At 34.0% G+C, this 20,799-nt stretch overlaps 1 protein-coding gene across 3 annotated transcripts in view; it reads left to right on the top strand.

Annotated features, from left to right (window-relative positions):
- The window catches only part of WDR7 (WD repeat domain 7), a 375,654-nt gene that overhangs the window by 50,366 nt on the left and 304,489 nt on the right, over positions 1-20,799 (top strand). For all 3 annotated transcript variants that reach the window (XM_029222033.1, XM_029222024.1, XM_029222014.1), the window contains one exon: positions 14,266-14,461. In XM_029222033.1, coding sequence (XP_029077866.1) covers positions 14,266-14,461 — 196 coding nt within the window. The remainder of the gene's footprint in view (positions 1-14,265; positions 14,462-20,799) is intronic.

Raw genomic sequence — 20,799 nt, 5'->3', positions numbered from 1 at the left:
GCATTTCAGTGTTCCAAGAAATATAAACTTATATTTTAGGAGGAGAGTCAGGCAAGTATTTAAGTAAGCCTGTTACAAGGCTGACTATAAATGGTAAAGGAGAGATCCTAACCAAATGCTTTGGTGGATAAGGGCAGGGGTATATCATAGGTACTCAGAGAAACAAAGAGCTTTGGTAAACTCTCAAAAAATCCTGTGAGATTTGACTAACTGTGTATTGACTTCATGAGGGGTGGTAGAACTTGCAGTTTTGAGATCTCTATTATTAGGCTATGTGCTGTCTCTATTTCTTTCTCCTTAAGATTATGGAATGTAGAGGAAAAAATTAAGTTTGAGGTGGCTTTTTAGTTTTTTGTGTGGTTCGGTTTCTTAAGAAAACAAAATGTACTATCCATACATATGAAAGAAATATATACATATAATGTATATAGGTATGAAAGGTATGTGTACTATATATATATATGAAATATATATGAAAGGAAACAGAAGTGAAACTATCTACTAAAATAGTATTTGAATATTATATAACAATACAAAATATATACTATAAATATAAAAGAGAGTTCTGTGCCATTTTTGTTTGTCATTCCAAGTTGTGCTTATTGCTTTTAAATGAGTGGTTTTGATCTTATATATTGCTATTCAGATGTGATGGTTCTTAGGCAGTTTTAATAGAATTCAAATTTAAAATGGAACCTTCATATTATTATTAAATAAGACTGCCACTTCAAATACTCATATAGAAGACTTTTTAGAAAATTCTTTTTAAAAACAGGCTTGTTAAAATTTTAAGTGCCTTACTGTTTTCAGTTTTCATCTGCACTTGGAATATTATTTACTGTAATGTCTTAAAATATTTTATAAATAGGTATATAAAATGCAAAAGGTATTAAAGGTTATCAATAAAAAGCAAGTCTCTTTTTCCCTCTTGTTCTCCAGCTACGTCATTCCCTTCATCCTGAGTGCAATATTTTATAATCCTACAGAGACTTTCTATACTGTTTTTTAAAAGTTTTTAAATTTTTATACAGTTTTTAAAGGTTACTTTCCATTTACAGTCACTACAAATTATTGGCTATATTCCCCTTGTTGGACAATATATGCTTAAGCCTATCTTAACACTCGATAGTTTGTACCTTCCACTCCCTCACTCTTATATTGCCCCTCCATCCCCCTGCCCACTGGTAACCACTAGTTTGTTCTCTATATCTTATACTATTTTTAAAAATATTTATTTATTTGTTTGGTTGTGCTGGGCTTAGTTGCGGCAGGTGGGCTCCTTACTTGTGGCTCTCAGCCTCCTTAGTTGCGGCTCATGGGCTCCTTAGTTGGCATGCAAACTCTTAGTTGTGACATGCGTGTGGGATCTAGTTCCCTGACCAGGGATTGAACCCAGGCCTCCTGCATTGGGAGTGCAGAGTCTTAACCACTGTGTCACCAGGGAAATCCCTATACTATGTTTTAATACTTCAGAATTATAGCATTTTAGTTTAATCTTATTCTAATAACTGAGACATTTAAGCAACACTGAGAGGTTAGAGATAGAATGATTTCCAGATTTGAATAGCTGTCAGAGGTAGGCTTGGGTGAATTTCCAAAATCTGAACTCTAGGCTAGGGGAGGCCAAAAGAGTGTGCCCAATGTCTGCGGAGTCTGAGGAAGAGAGCAGCTGAAAGGGAGGGCAGATATTTTTAAGGCTGCTGGTAGTAAAATTATTAAAATTGAATTGGAAAGATAAATACCAAATTCAGATTCTGTTTGCTTTTGAGAGTGACGGGAATGAGTACTGAAGGGAACAAAAAATGTGACTTTTTAAAGTGTTGTGTTTTATTTACTTTTAGTAAATATATATCTAATATTACTTCCCTCTCCCATTGGCATGGATGATTAGATTATCACAGCTTTTTGCTGCTGCTAGAATTTTATTCAGAACAGAATTTTTTGAAAATGTTTCAAAATAAATTTTGAAGCATATATAATGTATATGTTTCTCAGTGTGAACATATAGCCTAAGTTCTCTAATAGATAAGTTAAAAATGATTACTTTTCATTATATCTTATTAAACTTGTATTGTCACATGCCTCCAAAATTTTCCAGAAGGGGGCAGCATGGGTTTGTGAAAATGGGAATATCAGGCACCTAACCTGTTTGTTCCTTCATCTGACAATGTTAAATTCCTAGCTCTTGCGGCAGATATGATAATATGTATGGTATATGTGACTATATGTTTGTTAGTGCATAATGTTCGCTGCCGGTAAGAACAATTAACAAATTAGGTTTTCTTTTTAATATATTATCCTTTCTTTCTGAAAAAGTACCTGAGCTTCTGCCTGAATTAGCTCTTATCTTACCTTTTTGAATTTGGACTTGTGTTACCAGTTTAATTGGATGTTACATTTAAAAAGCAGTGTCTAGAATTATGGCATAGTCTCTGAAGCCAGAGTAAACTTTGGTGATGTAAAGGAAACAAAAGCAGAAAGCAGAAGTAATCTTTTTCTAAAATATATCACAGTGTACATAATGTTCTGTAATATTCTTTTTTCCCATAACACTTAATTCTCTTAGATTTTGAGACTACTTTCATATGTTTTATATATTCAGCATCATCTTTTTGAAATTAATTTTTATTTAAAAAAATTACATAACACATTGTTATGGAAAATACAGATATTTCTAAAGATGGTCTAAGTGTATTCCAACATTTTTAATGATAGTCTGTCATTTATTTAATTTTATTCAGAAATGTCAGAATTTTACTTTCTAATTTTTTTTTCTCTTATCAACAGTGGGGGTTGAGAATTAAGATAACTAAATAATTTTGCACATCTGGAATGATTCTTAGGGTAAATTCTTAAATGTGAAATTGCTTTATAAAAGGGCATATTAATTTTTAAAGTCTTTTGAATACATATTACCAAATAGTCCTTCAGAAGCTTAGGAATAGGTTTGTACCACCTATTTACCTTCATAATTCTTCATCATCCTGTTTATAATCTTTCAAATGTAGGTAACTTTCTAGACTTATAAGTAGCTGTATGAAGAGTATGTATAAGCGTATAGCACTCATTCTCATTTTGAAAGCACGAATGCTTTAATACACCAAGGCTGTATTGGTTATCCATTCTGATTGCTGCATGTTTTCCAAATTTTTACTACTGTCATATTTTATTCAAGATAAAAAATTAATTTTTCCTATTATGGATAGTGTCTAAATATTCAAATATCATAGTACACCCTGTCTCTCGTGTAGGAAGCTAAGAGAATCAATAATATACCAAGAGACTGTCAGTGAGGATCCCTTCAACCGTAATGAGACAGATTGGTCCCTATTCTGGCTGTGCTAATATTGTGTCAGACATTTTAGAAATTCATTTATTTATTACCTTTTTTTTTGCCTTATGAGGTTGGTTTATTGAAGTATAGTTGATTTACAGTGTTGTATTAGTTTTAGGTGTATAGCAAAGTGACTCCGTTTTTTTTTTCTAATAAATTTATTTATTTGGCTGCATTGGGTCTTCGTTGCTGCGTGTGGGCTTTCTCTAGTTGCGGTGAGCAGGGGCTACTCTTCATTGCGGTGCGCAGGCTTCTCATTGCGGTGGCTTCTTTTGTTGCGTAGCACGGGCTCTAGGTGCACGGAGTTGTGGCTCATGGGCTCTAGAGCGCAGGCTCAGTAGTTGCGGCGCACGGGCTAAGTTGCTCCGCGGCATGTGGGATCTTCCCCAACCAGGGCTCGAGCCTGTGTCTTCTGCTTTGGCAGGCGGATTCTTAACCACTGCACCACCAGGGAAGTCCCCAGTTTTTTTTAATGTATATATGTAGATATATATACAAACACACATACATATATATATATGTATGTATATATTCTTTTCAGATTCTTTTCCATTATAGGTTATTACAAGATATTGAGTATAGCTCCCTGTGCTATAGAGTAGGTCCTTGTTGTTTATTTTATATATAATAGTGTGTATATGTTAATCCCAAACCCCTAATTTATCCCTCCCCCACTCCACAGAAACTTAGATATTCCTCTGTTTGGAGAGGTTTCTTTAGATCTTTAGTCATATTCTTGGTAGCAAAGAAGATTACATTGGTATGAAATTTATTTTTAGTAATAGAAATGATTTGGTGCTAAGTATTGTAAATAAAGTGGTTGATTAAATTGACTCAGTGGTTGAAGAGAGTTAGTATGGCACAGAGCAAAGACAATTTTTCTTCAGTAACTTAATCATAAAGCAATTTTAAAATGAGTTAAAATTTATTTTAAGATGGCAGAAATTGTTAGAAAAAAATGAATGACTTTTTAAGGAGACTGTTCAATTAGATGCAATATATATCTGAGTGCCGACCATTTTCCAGGTGCCTTCAAGAGCTGGGTGTATAATAGTGGGGGTTAGGTTTCCCTTGTGTTCTTTGACATAGACTTGAAAAGCAATCCAGCATCCTTTGTAAACAAAGAGGTATTTTTAGAATATATATTCTAGTGATTCATCTCTAGGAAAGATACACAGACTCTTTCAGTTAGAAAATCTCCGGTTAGAAAAATGGGGACAGTATCAACCTGTTTGTTTCCATGAGAAAGGAAAAAAAGATATTCCATAGTTATGTCAGAGGTATTGTAACTTCAGTGTTTATTTCTTGTAAGGATACTGGTATGAGCGGAATAAATAGGTTGAAACCAAGCAGGCAGATTGAGAGTTACTAGGTCAGATGGATGGGGCCATTCAAGTTCAAAGTAGGAGCTAGAAGTAGAAGTGTGGGACCAGCAGCCACTGGGAGTCCTAATTCAGTGCATGCTGAGAAGTGAGGCCCTTTGTGATGGAAGATGTTAGTCCCTGAACGTGTGCAGCCGAGGTTTGGGTGTGGGGTGGACAATAACTGGGGACAGCTGACTGCTGTGGGGAGAGGGTAAAAGGGTAGCACTTTTGAGTTCCTTAAAAAACCTTAGACTATCTTCAGAGTCTGCAGATGTGACTATCTCAGTCTCTAAAAGCCATAAATATGTAAGTGAAATTAAAGAAAGCACTTTGATGTTTTAAAGGCATGAAGTAAAAAATTATCAAGTAAATTCAATGGAAAAAGATGTGTGAGGAAATATTCAGGGAACAGTGGAAGGTGGTCACTGAGTTGTTGGATTGAGAGCTTTTATTGACTCAAATTGTTAAAAGTGCTAAAAACTTCATTAATGTGATTTTAAGGTAATACGTGAGTGATGGTAATGATCATGTAGGTGGAACTATTCAGATTAAATTAAAGCAGAGCTATTAATATGAGAAGAAAACATTGAAAAGGGGAAACTAACCTAATAGAAAAATTATGAATGTCTTCGTATTTCCTGGTGAATACCTAAACGTTGGCAACTCCCTCAGAAAATGATACAACTACAATATAAAAAGTAGAATTTATGGTATATAATGACATAATACTAATAATGGTAAAGAGAATACTAACTACCATCATCTTTTGTATGCATGATGTATTAGTCACTGTGCTGATTTCTTTACATATATTTCATTTAATTCACCCAGTGCTTCTGTGATGCCTAGTAATTGCTGTTAACCTCATTGTACAGAGAGGTGAGGCTCAGAGAGGTTAAGTAACTTGCTCAAGTCACACAGTTAGCAAGTGGCAGAGCTGGAATTTGATCCTAAATAGTCCAACCTGAGGGCCTGAACTTGACCACCAAGCATACCACCTCCTACTAGGTGTAATTGTGTATTTAAAAATAGTTGCATTTCTCCAACTTTGACTATATATGTTTTATTACTGATTTACATAAGTAAATATGGCTTTGATACATACTTAATTTTAAATGCCTAATTTATTTAGTATCTTTCAATTTGTAGAACAAAACACAGCCATTCTTTTCAATTCCTGTATTTCAAATTTTTCTTTAGAGAATTGTGCATGGCTCAGTTCTTCGGTAATTTATGTTTTAGTTTTTCATCTTTGATTATTTAGGTTTGGATTTTCTTAGCTTTAGCCCCCTTTCACCTTCTTTTACTTGTCACACATTACTTGCTTTTAAGAATATGATGTAAGATTTAACTGCAATTTTATAAATTTAACATATTCACAGTTAAAATTTTTTGAAAACAGGTAGCTAAGAAGGTAAAAGGTCACCTGTTATCCTTCTACATAAAAGAGAAACACAGTTAACATTTTGATATTTTTTCCTCTAGCCTTGTAAAATTCACTTACTATGCACTTGTGATTATATTGTATAGTTATCTATGCACATTGCATCTTCATTTAATATTTTAACAAATACTTTCTCAAGTTATTCTTATTCATGAAAGTAATTTTTAGTAATTATATAACATTACATTATGTGAGCATACAATATTTACTTAGCAATTCTCCTCCTTTGGATGTGTAGATTGGTCCCAATTTGAACTATTGTAAATAATATTGAATATCTTTGTAAAACTTGTTTTCATTTATGATTATTTCCTTGGGTAGATTCCATGAATATTTTTTGGATTAGAACCTCAGAATTTTGGGGTAATAGGTTATTAACATTTTTAAGTCTGTTGAGATCGATTACCTAATTATTTTCTACCCTCAGTGCCTATTTCATTGTCCCTTGCCAACACAAGATGTTTTTATTTACTTCCATGACTCAGTTTCCACATCTGTAAGATGGAAATAATAATAGTATCTACTTCAAAGGGTTGTTGTGAGACTACGATGAATTACTGCCAAGTATTTAGAATAATACCTGGCACAGAGTAAGAACCCAATAAACGTTGGTTGTTTCGTATTATATAATTTCTACAGTCTTTGGCTAAATTGATAGGTGGAAAGAGTATTTTATTGTTCGAATCTGCATTTCTTTGATTACTAGAGGTAATGAAGTTTTTCTATGAGGATTTTAGTGAGTTTGTTTGTTTTTTTCATTTGAGACATAGATTGTCCTTTGCTCATTTGTTTCTGTTGGGGATATTAGTGCCTGTATGAGTGCTTAACTTAATTGAAATATTAAGCTTATGTGCTTTCTATTATTGTTGAAATTTTCTTCTGGTTTATTATTTATTTTGATTTTTTAACCTACAGATAATTTACATTCCTATGTAATCTAATTTATCTTTTTCCTATTTAGCTTCTTTCATATTTTTGAATCCGGGGATCTTACCCGCCCCCCCAGAAATTTGGTGAAATTTGATTAAAAAGCAATGGCTGGATTAAAACAAACATCAAATACTTTAATCTGTCTGAAATTTATTTATGCATGTGGGGTGAGGAAAGGATAAAAATCATCTGTTCTTCCCTAAAGTAACAGATTATCTCAACATCATTTATTAAATAAAATTTTCTTTGATAGGTAATGTCTTCTTAATCTTACACTAAATTCTTCATATTTATTTGCTGCTTTATTAAGAAGGAAGCAGTTGAAAGATGGAGCCCTGACTAGCCCGCTATTTCTTCACTGTTGTCTTTTGTATGTAGTGAATGGACGAAGATATTAAAACTGGTCCCTAAAAGTCTTATTTTTATGTAGAACATAACTATCCTAATAGATGGTTAGTAAGTGTTTTGGTTGGACCACATGGTCTTATTTTCTAAAATAGCTATTAAAGAAACAGCTGTCTACCCCACCCCACCCCCTTCTTTTTAAAAGAAGGATGAGCTATGGATTTCTGAAAAAAAAAATTTTTTTTTAATCTAGTTTTGTGAAAGTGTGGACACGGCATTAACATTTGTAGGCTCTTTTTCCCCCTTCAGGTAGAATATTTAAAAGTGATAAATGATGCATCTTAACTGCATATTTATGTTCCAGAGAAGGAGTTCTGAGAAGTCAAGAAATAATGATTAAAAGAATAGTAGGATTGATTTATGAGTGAAAGAAGCTGGTCATTTATAGCTTGTCTAATGATGGGCATATTTAAAAGGAGAGACAATAGTTAGTGTTCATAGATTTAGAGAATATTCAAAGAGAAACATTGTTTTGGGCAGGAGATTGCTCCTGGAATGATATGAAGAAAAGAATAATTTAGTTTAGGAAACAAATTGGCAAAAGTAGAAAATTATATATATATACACACACATATATATATATAATTTACACTGAGAACTGTTGGAAAGCAGAATCATCTCCCCAGAGAGCTAGTGTGTGGGATAAACTAGCTGTCTCTAGTTTCTGTAATTCATGGCAAATGCTTAGGAACAGGTTACATAAGAGGTTTCTGGGAATGGTTTAAAATGAAGTCTTGTAAAATGTGTAAGGTCAGGCTGGATGACCTAGGTGGTACATTCTGACTCTGTCAGATCTTGTGATAGCTTGTGGCATTCCCCTGCTCAGCACTAATGTACCGTGAGGATTATTTACTGGCAAATTCAGTGAGTGCTTACTTGGTTGAGGATCAGAATTGCTTGAAAAATAATAATTGGTCTTGGAATGTATTTGTTTTGATCTGGTATCTTCCTCACTTTCCCTGCCCCAATTAATTTTTTTACCAAATCAAAGTAAATATTAAATATGGTTAAATATTCTGTTGCTTTTTGTTTCTCCTGCTTTTAATTACCTTTTGATAACATTGGTGCATTTTCCTTCTAGGGAAGAACTAATACAGTGTTTGGAACATGATTTTGAATAATTTTCACCTGTAAAGTACTGACCAAGTTGATCAGATGCTCAATCCATGCTGTACAAGTTCTGTTCCATAACAAAAAAAAAATTTTTAATGGTATATGTATGTTACACTCTTTAAGTCAGTTGATAGCAGTGGGTGTTAAAGTGGAATCTGTGAGACAGTTAACTGGGGCATGGGAATAAAATATTAAAGCTCTTCTTTCTTTTTTTTTAAACCTTAACAAATTGAGCTTATGAACGTTTACTAGATGGAAGGACATTGGTGCCTCACTTGCTTCATACATCAGATGGGCACATATCCCCTGGGCCAAGAGTGGGCCTGCCACCTCCAGGAGGGCAACCTCAGTGCCCTCACCAGGTGTGCTTCCAATGAAAATATGTTTGCTTCGGAGAGTTGCAGATTATACTGTATAGGTCTTAACCTAACCATCACAAAATGGGCAGAGAAAATAGTGATGGAAGTCTTTCCGATGAAAATGAAATATCTTTTCATTAACCACGTAACGAGGTTCAAACAATGATCATTTGATCAATGTGGCAAGAAGGCAGCCACAAAATTCATGATTATATAAAATATGTGTTTACATCTACTATTGTTAACAGTGAAAACTTTCTAAAGATACAGTGCTTTGAGGTATTGGCTAATGCTAATATAAAGTTATTAACATTAGCAAGACATTTAAGAAAATATTTCATTTTATCTTAAATTTGTTTATTTAAACTGAGTCATCCTTTTAGAGTATATATTCTGTGCATGTTTTACAATGTACATGATATATTGGCACAAAGTACATATACAATGTATAAATATACATATAGTGAGAATATATTAGAGAGTTTTTTAAATGAATAAGTGTGTGATTGAACAAGTTTGGAACATAAATACTTTTCAGATAGTTTAGTTAAAGATATGAGGTTCACATTTTTTATTTCTTGTATTATTATTCTAATTACACAATTTAAATGTCTTATAAAAATATCCTCAATGTTAAGTCATGTTTAGGTAACTTTTTCAGGTTGAGATGGAAGAAAGCGAAGTAGAATGGAATTAATCAAATTATAGAATCAGTTATTGTGGGTGAAGTAAGTGTTCAGTAACCAAGATGTCTAGAATTTAATAATTTAATAATAAAAGAATTATGCTAATTCAACTCATTTGTGAGGAAGCTGCATCTAAATCAAAGAGAGATTGGTGTTATCTAATATTCTTTAAGAAGTGCTTCTTCAATAGTTTTGAGCGCAGATAAGGAGAAACCAAGTTAATTGTGTTTCAGCAAATCTTTTAAGTGCTTTCATTTAACAGGTAGCTGAGAATTATTTATCATTACTCTGTTCATTGTTTGAATTAAAATTAATACCAAAGTGGTGCTTGAGAATGGTCTTTTTCCCTTTTACATTTAAATAAGCTAGACATTTGCTTTGTTTATACCATTAATTTGTTTTCACAGAGCCTGTGAAGGTAACCATCAACTCAGAATTAATTAGGGGAATCAAAATTAATGAGGATTTACTGTATTGGGCCATTTCTACTCTAGGCCAGTTTTCTTCACACGAGTTGGACTAGCAGTTTCTTGAAAGAAGAAAAATTAGATTTATTTAAATCCATATTTAAAAAGCAGAGAACCATCTTTTCTTGTGAGTTAAGTACCTCTAATAACTGTGCCTTCTTGGACTTAGTAATATTGATTTTTTTTGTTTGTTTTCAGTCTTGATTATTTTGGCTATTTCCAGACTGTTGTTCATTACAGTAAAGCTAGACTTAACTCTTCAGATGCTTATTTTCATTTACATGGAAGGTATAACATTTTTGTTTGGGGCCAAACATTTTTTTGTGGATGAGGCATGTCATTTGTCAGTTTTCATCATTATTGCACTATACGAATGAAGAACAGAACTATTCTTTAAAAGATATTGATGTAGATATATATGTTAGAAGAGAACGCATCATGTGGGACTGAAAAGCTAGAATTTTTGGAATTCAGTCATTTTTTCCTTCAGAAAATTACATCCCATAATCTACTGTTTAAGATACACCCTATAATATTATTTAATATTAGCTTTGTATGTTCTTTGTTTTTACTAATAAGAGAGATAACATGAAGTAGAGCTTTTAAATCTTTTTATGAGGTTGGATTGCATTTTCTTGAATTTTAAAAAATTATCCACCTGCATATAAATGGCAAGGGTGAAAGTTCTGATGGCGAAACTTATGAGGAGTTGATGCCGGAGGTCAAGTTCCTCGTGGGAATAGGGAAGCCTTTTTTGTTTGCTTAAGTCTGCAGTCCTCTCTCTGGTAGGTTATAAACTGCAGTATGAGGTATTTGGCAGAGAGAGAATGCGTGGGTCAGTGCTTCTCAGTAGTTTTGTTGTCACCTCAGGTGTTGAGATCTACCAGCAGAACATAATTTGAAAAACACCAAACATAGTAAAGAAGATTGGTAAAAAATCACCTTTTAAAAACAAACTTCACCCTGACTCATGCCTCGTTTTCTCTATGAAAAGGAATGACAAGAATTATGTGAACATTAATGAAATGATTGTCAACTTGGGGACTGGCGAGTTGGCTAGTTAGGTCTACTGCATTAATTAAGGATTAACTCATTTTAAAGATTTCAGAGAGCTTGTGAGTCATAGTAGCAGAATCAAAAGTAGTGACAGGAGTGAGTACTGTGGCAGATCAGTGCCTGATTAAAAGATGTGAATAGATGAAAAGGAATGCCGTTTAGGACTCATTCTTTTTGGTGACTCATACACAGAGAAAAAGATTACTATTAGATTTATTTCTCTGATGAGAAAAATAAATAAAATGACCATTTTTTAGCAGACTCGTGTTGGAAAATAGAAAATAGTTAACCATTAACGTAGCAATCATCCTTTTTTGTATATTGAGTGATGGATATATATGATAAATACAAAGTCAGTATTAATGATTATCTGTAGAAATGCAAAGCCTCCATTGTATTAGACTGTCTGTTATCTTTGCTTAGCAACGTACATCTGGTGAAACTCAAAAATATTTTTATTTATTTTAATATTTATTTATTTTTGGCTGTGTTGGGTCTTTGTTGCTGCACACAGGCTTTCTCTAGTTGCAGTGAGCGTGGGCTATTCTTCGTAGAGGTGTGCAGACTTCTCATTGCAGTGGCTTCTCTTGTGGAGCACGGGCTCTAGGTGTGTGGGCTTCAGTAGTTGTGGCATGCGGGCTTCAGTAGTTGTGGCTCTCAGGCTCTAGAGTGTAGCCTCAGTAGTTGTGGCGCATGGCATGGGCTTAGTTGCTCCGCAGCATGTGGGATCTTCCCGGACCAGGGCTTGAACCCGTGTCCCCTGTATTGGCAGGCGGATTCTTAACCACTGCGCCACCAGAGAAGCCCACTCAAAAGTATTTTATGTGGTGTGAAGTATAATAACTGAAAATAAAGGCATCATGTTATATTTCTGCCACGTTTTATTCTAACATTGCCTATATTTAAATGATATTTTTGTAGTTTGCCACTTTATTTTGACTTATTGCTTAATTACAAAGCAAAGTTTTGCATGCCATAGTCAGCTACTCCTCAGTCCTTAATGTCTTTTTAAAGAAAGAAATCATGTTTTATGTTTCCATTGAATGCTTATCAGGGAGCATGAAATAAATAAGCTTAACAAATGCTTAAGAAAATTCTATATGTTGTTTTAGTAAAAGTTTATAACATGATCTTCCTGAACTTAGTTTTCTTAACTTTTAAAATTAATAAATACCTACTATGCTGATTATAGTTTTTAAATCATTATGAAAGAAAACGTACAAGTAAAGCTAACAGAACCAAAGATTAAAACACCTGAATTTAAGAACAAAGTAAATAGTTAAATCTGACTCTCATTTTTAAAATTAATGCTCTGCCTCATTCAAAAATTGATTTTAGGTTGTTTACAAAAATAAACATTATTCAGTTAGTTAAAAATAAAGCTAAATCATGGTGAAGAGAAAATGAAAGAAAAAGTAGACGAGACCACCTAGAGTCCACATTCAGAAATGTATGCCCACACACCCCACTGTCATGGATAGAAAATTCAGTCCTAAGTTTCTTAGTATCCAAAACATTGAAGGAATCCATTGTAGCAGCTTTCCCCAAAGTCTGTTCCTCAAAAACTACGTCTTATAAGATTATGATGGTCTTTATTCCTGTCCTGCCCTAGACAGGAATAAAGATGCAGATGTAGAGAATGGACTTGAGGACACGGAGAGGGGGAAGGGTAAGCTGGGACGAAGTGAGAGAGTAGCATCGACATATATACACTACCAAGTGTAACATAGCTAGTGGGAAGCAGCCGCATAGCACAGGGGTGGGATAGGGAGGGTGGGAGGGAGATGCAAGAGGGAGGAGATATGGGGATATATGTGTATGTAGCTGATACACTTTGTTATACAGCAGCAACTAACACACCATTGTAAAGCAATTATACTCCAATAAAGATGTTACAAAAAAAAAGATTATGATGGTCAAATGAAATTATATTCATGTTAGCAAGTTAAAGTTTCTTAGAAGTTCTATGGACAAAAACAACTGTAACGTGTTTCCCATGCACATGTGGTCACACACACACGCACCCCCCACCCCGCCCCACTCTTTTTCATCTGATACCTGTCAACATTTCCCATTGAGATGGACCAATCAGGGAGATATATCATTCTTTAGCTAAAAATCGTCTGCTTAGGCAAAGCCCAGCTGGGTGACGTTTGAGAAGTTTCTCCTCTGGATCCCACAGAAGGGATAATATGTATGTGGTGCCGTGGGCCTCATCCTCAGTAAATAGCCACAATTTACACAATACGGAGCTTCAGATGGCTGTTTTCTTATGGTTTCACCTCAGTGTGAACCGGAAGCACAGTCTAATAAATCACTACAAAGTTTTAAGCTGCTTGTAAATTGTCTTCCAAACCTATAAAGACGTTAATTTTTAATTTTCTAGGTTATGGATTCAGTTCTCTGATGCTAGTGAAAATCTTTACCATCTTTGATTATTTCTATTATATTCCATCTTGTTCTAAAAAGGAATGAAAGGGCGCAAACTAGAGATGAGCAGGAAGTACAGAGCAGGATGTTTATTGGGCTCTTGTATGTTAGCTGAGGTGGTGTGCCTGCTGGCATTAGAGACAGAAGCTGTGAAACACATCTACAGGTAATACAAACTATCAGTGGCTCTTAAGAAATGACTGTGGCAGAGGGACCTTGAGGGTATTGTTTCTGAGCAAAGGAGCAGGGAAGGGCATGGGTCTAAATGATAGAGTCACAAACAGAAAGAAGCACTGCAGAAAGCAGCTCTAGCTGCTAGCAAAGGGAAGTTCAGACAGTGGAAAGGGAACACATAATAACAGATCAATTTTTTTCCAGCTTTGCCTGTTCATATATAGCAATTATTTTTAGTAAGGTCATCTTCAAATTTGAACAGCAGATTTTCCTAGGCGTCTTTCTCTTCTTTAATCTAGTGTTAATTTAGTATTTTTCAAAGTGTTGTGATGATTGAACTAGGCGTTTTATGTATAATATAAAAGAAGAAAATTGTCAACACATTCTAATATCATGGTTAGTTTTCAGCAGCAGTGAATGTATAATTAATTTTGATTTGAGGACAAGATCCATTTTCTTCTGAATTTAATCTGAGTGTAATTAAGATTTATTCTTCTTTACAGGCAAGAGTGCAGCACTGCATCTGCTCTGTAGCCAGTGACCACTCGGTAGGACTTCTAAGTTTGCGAGAGAAAAAATGCATTATGCTGGCATCTCGTCATCTTTTCCCCATTCAAGTAATCAAGTGGAGGCCTTCTGACGATTACCTAGTAGTGGGATGTTCAGACGGCTCCGTGTATGTCTGGCAAATGGATACCGGTAAGAAGAATGTTGAGAGAGACTAGAAAATTAAATGTGTATATTTGACTTCCTAAATGAAAAATCTTTTATATGAGGAAAAAACCCCTGAGATGTCAAAAGTTTGCTACTTTTATTTCTCACCACTGCTTTTTATAAGTGTTCTTATCATTATCAACAAAGAAATATTTAGATGTCCTCTTATTTGTTGTACTATCTGGAACACTTGTAGAGTAGTTCACTGATCTTTAGAGGAATGTGGTTGATGACAGTATATAGATTAGGACAGGCATGCAGACACCAGACAAGTAAGTGATTTCTATATAATTCATGAGGCAAATTGTAAGATCAAGGAACCATTTTTGTCTCAAGTTCAGAAACAGTGGAAAAAGATAAAATTATCTTCTGTTTGAAAAGCAGAAAAACCATACAGGGCCGTTAATAGAAGGAGGTCATTGAAATGAAAGTTTTAAGTTCTAGAGAGAACATTTAAAATTTCAAGGTTCAGAAATATTATGTATGTGGCATAATACAGAACAAGTAATGTTTAGCTTAAAGGTATAGGGCATGATATATAAGATTTATACACAGAATCTTATGGTTTTCCCTGAGAAATTTTAAAGTATGTAACTAAATGTTTATTAGTTTGGGCTTTTAAAAACACAGCTTATTCTAGTTTTACTATCCTGAGTCATCATCTATCAGTGATTAAAACCTTTCTTTACATTCCTAATTGTGCTATATAATATTTCTACTATTTTTTTCTTCATGAAGCTTTTTTCATTTTTGTTTTTAAATAGTCCTTTTTGAAATCAGAGTATATATATATTTTTGCTTGTGCTGTGGTGCAGGAGGGAGTGTTCCTAGGTCTTTTTGGAGCAAGTAGCCATAATCTTCAGCTATCTTTCATTTATAGTCCTGGTTTTATCTGGTACTACGTAGGCAATTTTGACAAGAGGAAGCGTTCTTGAAGAGTGTCAAACTTCTTTGCTTTTGTGTTTAACACTTCTTTTTCTCGTCTGATTGTAAAAGAGTTTCTTTTTTTGTCAAATTTTGAAAGCACAAAAGTGTTAGAAAAGAAAGATGAACTCAAATCCCATTACTCAGTGGTGAATTTTGGCATATTTCCCTTTAGTCTCATTTCTGTGCATTTTTAAAAACAGAATTGCTGTCATATTACATGTATAATTTTGTATCTTACTTTTGTGTTTCTTTTTGTTTTATCCTGTCTGCTGAGCAGCACTGTTTCATGTTTGCTGGTTTGGTCCACCCTACAAACTAAATACAGTTGACCCTTGAACAATGTGAGGGTTAGGGCACTCACCTTCTGCATAGTTGAAAAACCGTGTATAACTTAAAGGCGGCCCTCCATTCCCATGTTTCCTCCATATCCGACATTTTCCATCCTTGGATTCAAATGACCGTGGATTTTGTGGTACTGTAGTATTTACCGTTGAAAAAAATCTGTGTGTATGTGGACCCGTGCAGTACACACCTGTGTTGTTCAAGGTCAACTACATACAGAGTTTGTCTTGGGCTCTGGAGTCAGACTCCTTGGTTTGAATTTAAGATCAACCATTTGAGGGCCTTCCCTGTTGGTCCAGTGGTTAAGACTTCGCCTTCCAGTGCAGGGGGTGTGGGTTCCATCCCTGGTCGGGGAGCTGGGATCCCACATGCCTCATGGCTGAGGAACCAAAACATAAAGCAGAAACGGTATTGTGACAAATTCAATAAAGACTTTAAAAATGGTCCACATCAAAAAAGAAAAAAATCTTTAAGATCAACCATTTGATAGCACTGTGATTTATGGCAAGTCTCTCAATTTACTCATCTGTAAAATAAAGATAATAATAGTTCCCGTTTTATAGTGTTTCTGGGAGAGTAAAATGAGAGAATATTTACCTTGTGTATAGTAGATGTAATGTAAATGTGTATCCGTGTATGTCTGCGTACTTTAAGTTTGTGTGTATACTTGCATATGTGTATATTTCCTATTATTGTTATTTAACAAATATGCTTAACTTGTTACTTTATTGAGCTTGGGGATATGACCTTACTTACAAAGAAATATTTTCTATGAGAATTAGTGTTAAAGAAAGTAAGTTATAGTGATGATAGTTATAAAACACTATTTTAAAATACTATACATATTAAATTAACAATTGATATATTTTAAATACAAGAGTATGGTAAACATGTGTAGGACTTAAAACATTAAATTCATATGATAAAGGAAGAGTATCATTTTCCTGAATTTCTTAGGTGCTTAAGTATATGATACTTGACTACTTCAGATACTTTAAATACATCTACAAAGAAGTTGAAATTCTTTACAAACAAGACCTTACTGGAAGACAAAGTTACTTTTTCAGTAGTTTCCCTAGTAGGAAATGACAAATAGCTCCTGACTGTATGTGTACTGGAGGATGTTATTTTTATAATCAGTTTATTATAATTAAGCCCAATACATAATATTGCAATTTAACAATTATCGTCTGACCTTCAGGAGGATTTTGGTAAATGATCAGTCAGTAATGGCATTCTTAAATCAAGATAAAGATAGAGAAGCAGAATAAATTTTGGACTTCAACCATAATAGGAGGTGTACACTCTTTTTCCTTCTTGCTGTTCAGGCTTTAGCTAGTGATATAAAGGTCCCTGAGGAGCCAGTAAGGCACATCCTGCAGGTACTGACATTATTTATTTATTAAATAAATAAAAAATGAAGCAAAATAAATCAGATTTGGCCAAGGTTTGATGTATGAAATGTATTTAAACTCTGAGAAGATACTTTGCCCCTCTACTTAGTGTTTTGGGAATGTATTTTTACAAGTGAAGCCATATTACATTAAAATTACACATGCATTTTATGCAGTTTTCTGTTTGCCATTTTGAATTATACTGATGTTTCTAGCTTAAAAACACTTAAAAATGTCTTGACTATGCTTTTATGCAACATTTTCTTCTAGTTGTTTTTCCCTTCAAATGGGTAGTTTTTATTTTCAGTGTTTATTTCCTAATGACATGAAGTTGAAGCTAGTAATATAAAACTTAATTACAGAGGTAGAGGTCCAGAGTCTTTTGTTCTTTTATTGTACCATCTTAATTATATGCAATAGTGCTAAATAGTGTTGTAGAGGCCATGGAAATTATTATTCTTTCACGTCTCTGGGTAGTTAGAAAATTAGTCAAACAACTAGCAACAAGATTTGGCTGGCTGGACCTCTTGACTCCTATTTAGGAACTTATTAAAAGTGGGTCAACTGACCTAGATAGTGGCTGCTTCTCCATGGAGTTATGTTCTGTAGGGATCAACTCTCCATTCTTCACATTTGATGTTCCCAGTAAGCATGCAGTGGTGTTCTCACAGGCCTATGACAAGGTCAAAATCTTGTCTATTTGGGAAACAGTGGCATGCTTTAAAGTAATGACTGGTGCTACAAGATGTTCTTCTTATATGACTATTTCCAAGCCTTAACACCATTCTTATCTGCACATTTTTATCATCTTTGCTACATAATAAAAGTGATTCATCATATACCTATTCCTAGAGGGACAGTTATTAGGTGTTCTTGTACAAATGCAAACACCAGTAGTGATTGCCAAATATTATTAGAAATTAGTGTATGAAGTCTTAACCAATTTACTTTGTTATCTTTTTTCTTTTCATTTATTTTCTGTCCCTCCAAGTTTTCTTAAATATTCCTGTTTTTGCAATAACTTCATGAAATATGTGTTTGAATCATTTTTTAAAACTTAGTTATCCAATAAAATATAACAGAGAATATGAACTAATGTATATTTGTCTACTGGCACAACATGTAGAAAGCAACATATATAAAGCATGGATATCAAAAAAAATTAATTTTGATTTATTTATATTGATGGTTTTGTTACTAAAATAACCAAAAAGAATCAGGAGGTGGTACTTCAGTCCAGTCTTTTTTTATTAATAAAGGGTTTAGTAGCAAGTATTTTCTTCACATATTTGACCTTTCGCCTGCAGGGTTTAATACAATAGAGATTTGATTTTATGTTTCTGTTTCACAGCATATGGAATTACATCATCAACTTTTCTGTGTCTTCTATGTTTTTGTTTTTCATTCTATTACAAGAATACCATAAGATAGGATAGGCAAAGACACAAAGGATGAAATAGTTAAGAAAAAATGGGTACTTTTCTAAAATCTCAGTAAAACTAAGTGTAATCAGTCTCTTTTTTCCCTTTGGGTTCACCTTGAAATTTTGAAGGAAGAGGTTGTTAGAGCGGAAATATGATACCTTTTCTACTTTCCTCCTCATAAGTCCTCTGTGCAGTTAATTACTAAGTCCTTCCCATTAGGTACTCCTCCCCTCCCTTTTTTCTTTCCAGTGTACTATTCTTATATCGGGCTATATTTTTTCACACCTAGGCTATCTTTATTGGTTTCTCTGTCCTCTATTTCTACCTTCTAATCCATCCTGTACTCTGTTGGCAAATTAATCATAGGAAGTAAAACAATAACAACCACACTTGGTTCATGCCACTGTCTTAATGAAAAAAACATAAGTAATTTTAGTTCACGTAGCCTTTAAGAAAAGGCCCTCCACAGTGTGGTACACTCCTACCTTTGTCTTATCTCTTACTGTTCTTTTACACAGACATGTTACTCTGTGTGAAGAATAGTTCTAATCAAGAATAATTGGGTCACCATCTACCGCTTCTTGTCTTTTGTACCACCCATATTGTTGCTCATGGTTTTCATTCATTTGGAACATTATTTCTTTCTATTTGCTTATTTGTTTAAACAGTACATTATCTTTTAAGGAAATTTGAATATAGAAACAAAATTTTACATATTTTCCCCTGTAGTTGCCATTTCTGTTGCTCTTCATTGCTTTGTGTAGATCCAGGTTTCTATCTGGAATGATTTCCCTTTTGCCTAATATTTAATATTTCTTGTAGTGCATGTCTTTGGGTGATTCTTTCAGCTTCTGTATATCTGAAAAATTTTTTATTTCACCATCATTTTGAAGATTTTTTTTTCTGGGTATAGAATTCTAGGTGGATAGTTTTTTGTTTTTTCCTTTCAATATTCCACTATCTTCTTGCTAGTATTATTTCCAGTTAAAAAAATCTGCTGTCATCCTTATCTTTGTTCCTCTATATATGCTGTGTCTGTTTTTTTCTGACTTTTAAAAGTTTTTCTCTTTATTATTAGTTTTGAGCCATTTAGTTATAGTTTTCTGCATGTTTCTTGTGCTTAAGGTTTGTTGTACTTCTTGGATCAGTGGGTGTATAGTTCTCAACAAATTTGGAAGCTTTTGGCCATTATTTATTCAAATATGTTTTTGATGTTTGATATCCCCCCTCTTTTCTCTCTTTGGAGACTCCAGTTATATGCCTATTAGGCTACTTGAAATTGCCCACAACTCTAGGATTATTTTTTCATTTTTAATGTTATTTTTTCTGTGTCTCATTTTATAATTTCTAGTCTATGTTTTCAAGTTTACTGAGCTTTTCTTCTACAATGTCTAATATACTTTTGTTCCCATTGAGTGTATTTTTCATCTCAGACATTGTAGTTTTCATCTTTGAAAACTACAGGTTTGATTTTGGATATCTCCCATGTCTCTCTATTCAAACTTTTTGAACATCTGGAGTACAATTATAATAACTTTTAATGGTTTTGTCTGCTAATTAAAAAAAAAGATCTGTTTCAGTGGTTTTTATTGATTTTATTTTTCCCCTCATTATAGATTATATTTTCCTGCTTTTCTCCAGAATAGCCTAAAGGTGGCTCTAGGGTGGAAGCAGGGAGATTAGCTTGTATGCTGTTGTCCCTAGGCAATAAACAATGGTGGATTATTAGACTAGAGTGATGGCAGTGGAGCTGGTGAAAAGTGGTTGAAGTATGAGTATATTTTGAAGGTAGAACCAACAGGATTTGCTGATAGTTGGATGAGGAGCATAAAAGGATGAGATGGGCCAAAGATGACTCCAGGGTTTCAGTCATGAGAAACTTGAAGGATGCAATTCATTTTAAGATATTGAGAAACCAGAAGGAGGAGTAGATTCTGGGAATATCAGGAATTCAATTTTGGATATATTAAGTGGAGTTGAATATTAGATATTCAAGTAGAGATGTTGATTTGTAAATTGTACAGTTGATGTTTGAACAACACAGGTTTGAACTGCCTGGGTATTTTTTTCAGTAGTAAATACCACAATACTACATGATCTGCAGTTGGTTGAATCTGCAGGTATAACTGTGGATACGGTGAGCTGACTATATAGTTACGTGTGGATTTTCAACAGCATGGAAGGTTGGTTGCCCCTAATCCTTGTGTTATTCAAGGGACAACTGTATATATGAGTC

The sequence above is a fragment of the Monodon monoceros genome, unplaced genomic scaffold (assembly GCF_005190385.1).
Source record: "Monodon monoceros isolate NGI ecotype Baffin Bay Population unplaced genomic scaffold, NGI_Narwhal_1 Super_Scaffold_1, whole genome shotgun sequence".
In the NCBI taxonomy this organism is placed as follows: Eukaryota; Metazoa; Chordata; class Mammalia; order Artiodactyla; family Monodontidae; genus Monodon; species Monodon monoceros.
Note: the sequence above shows the minus strand (reverse complement) of the source record. Positions and strands in the feature narration are given on the sequence as shown.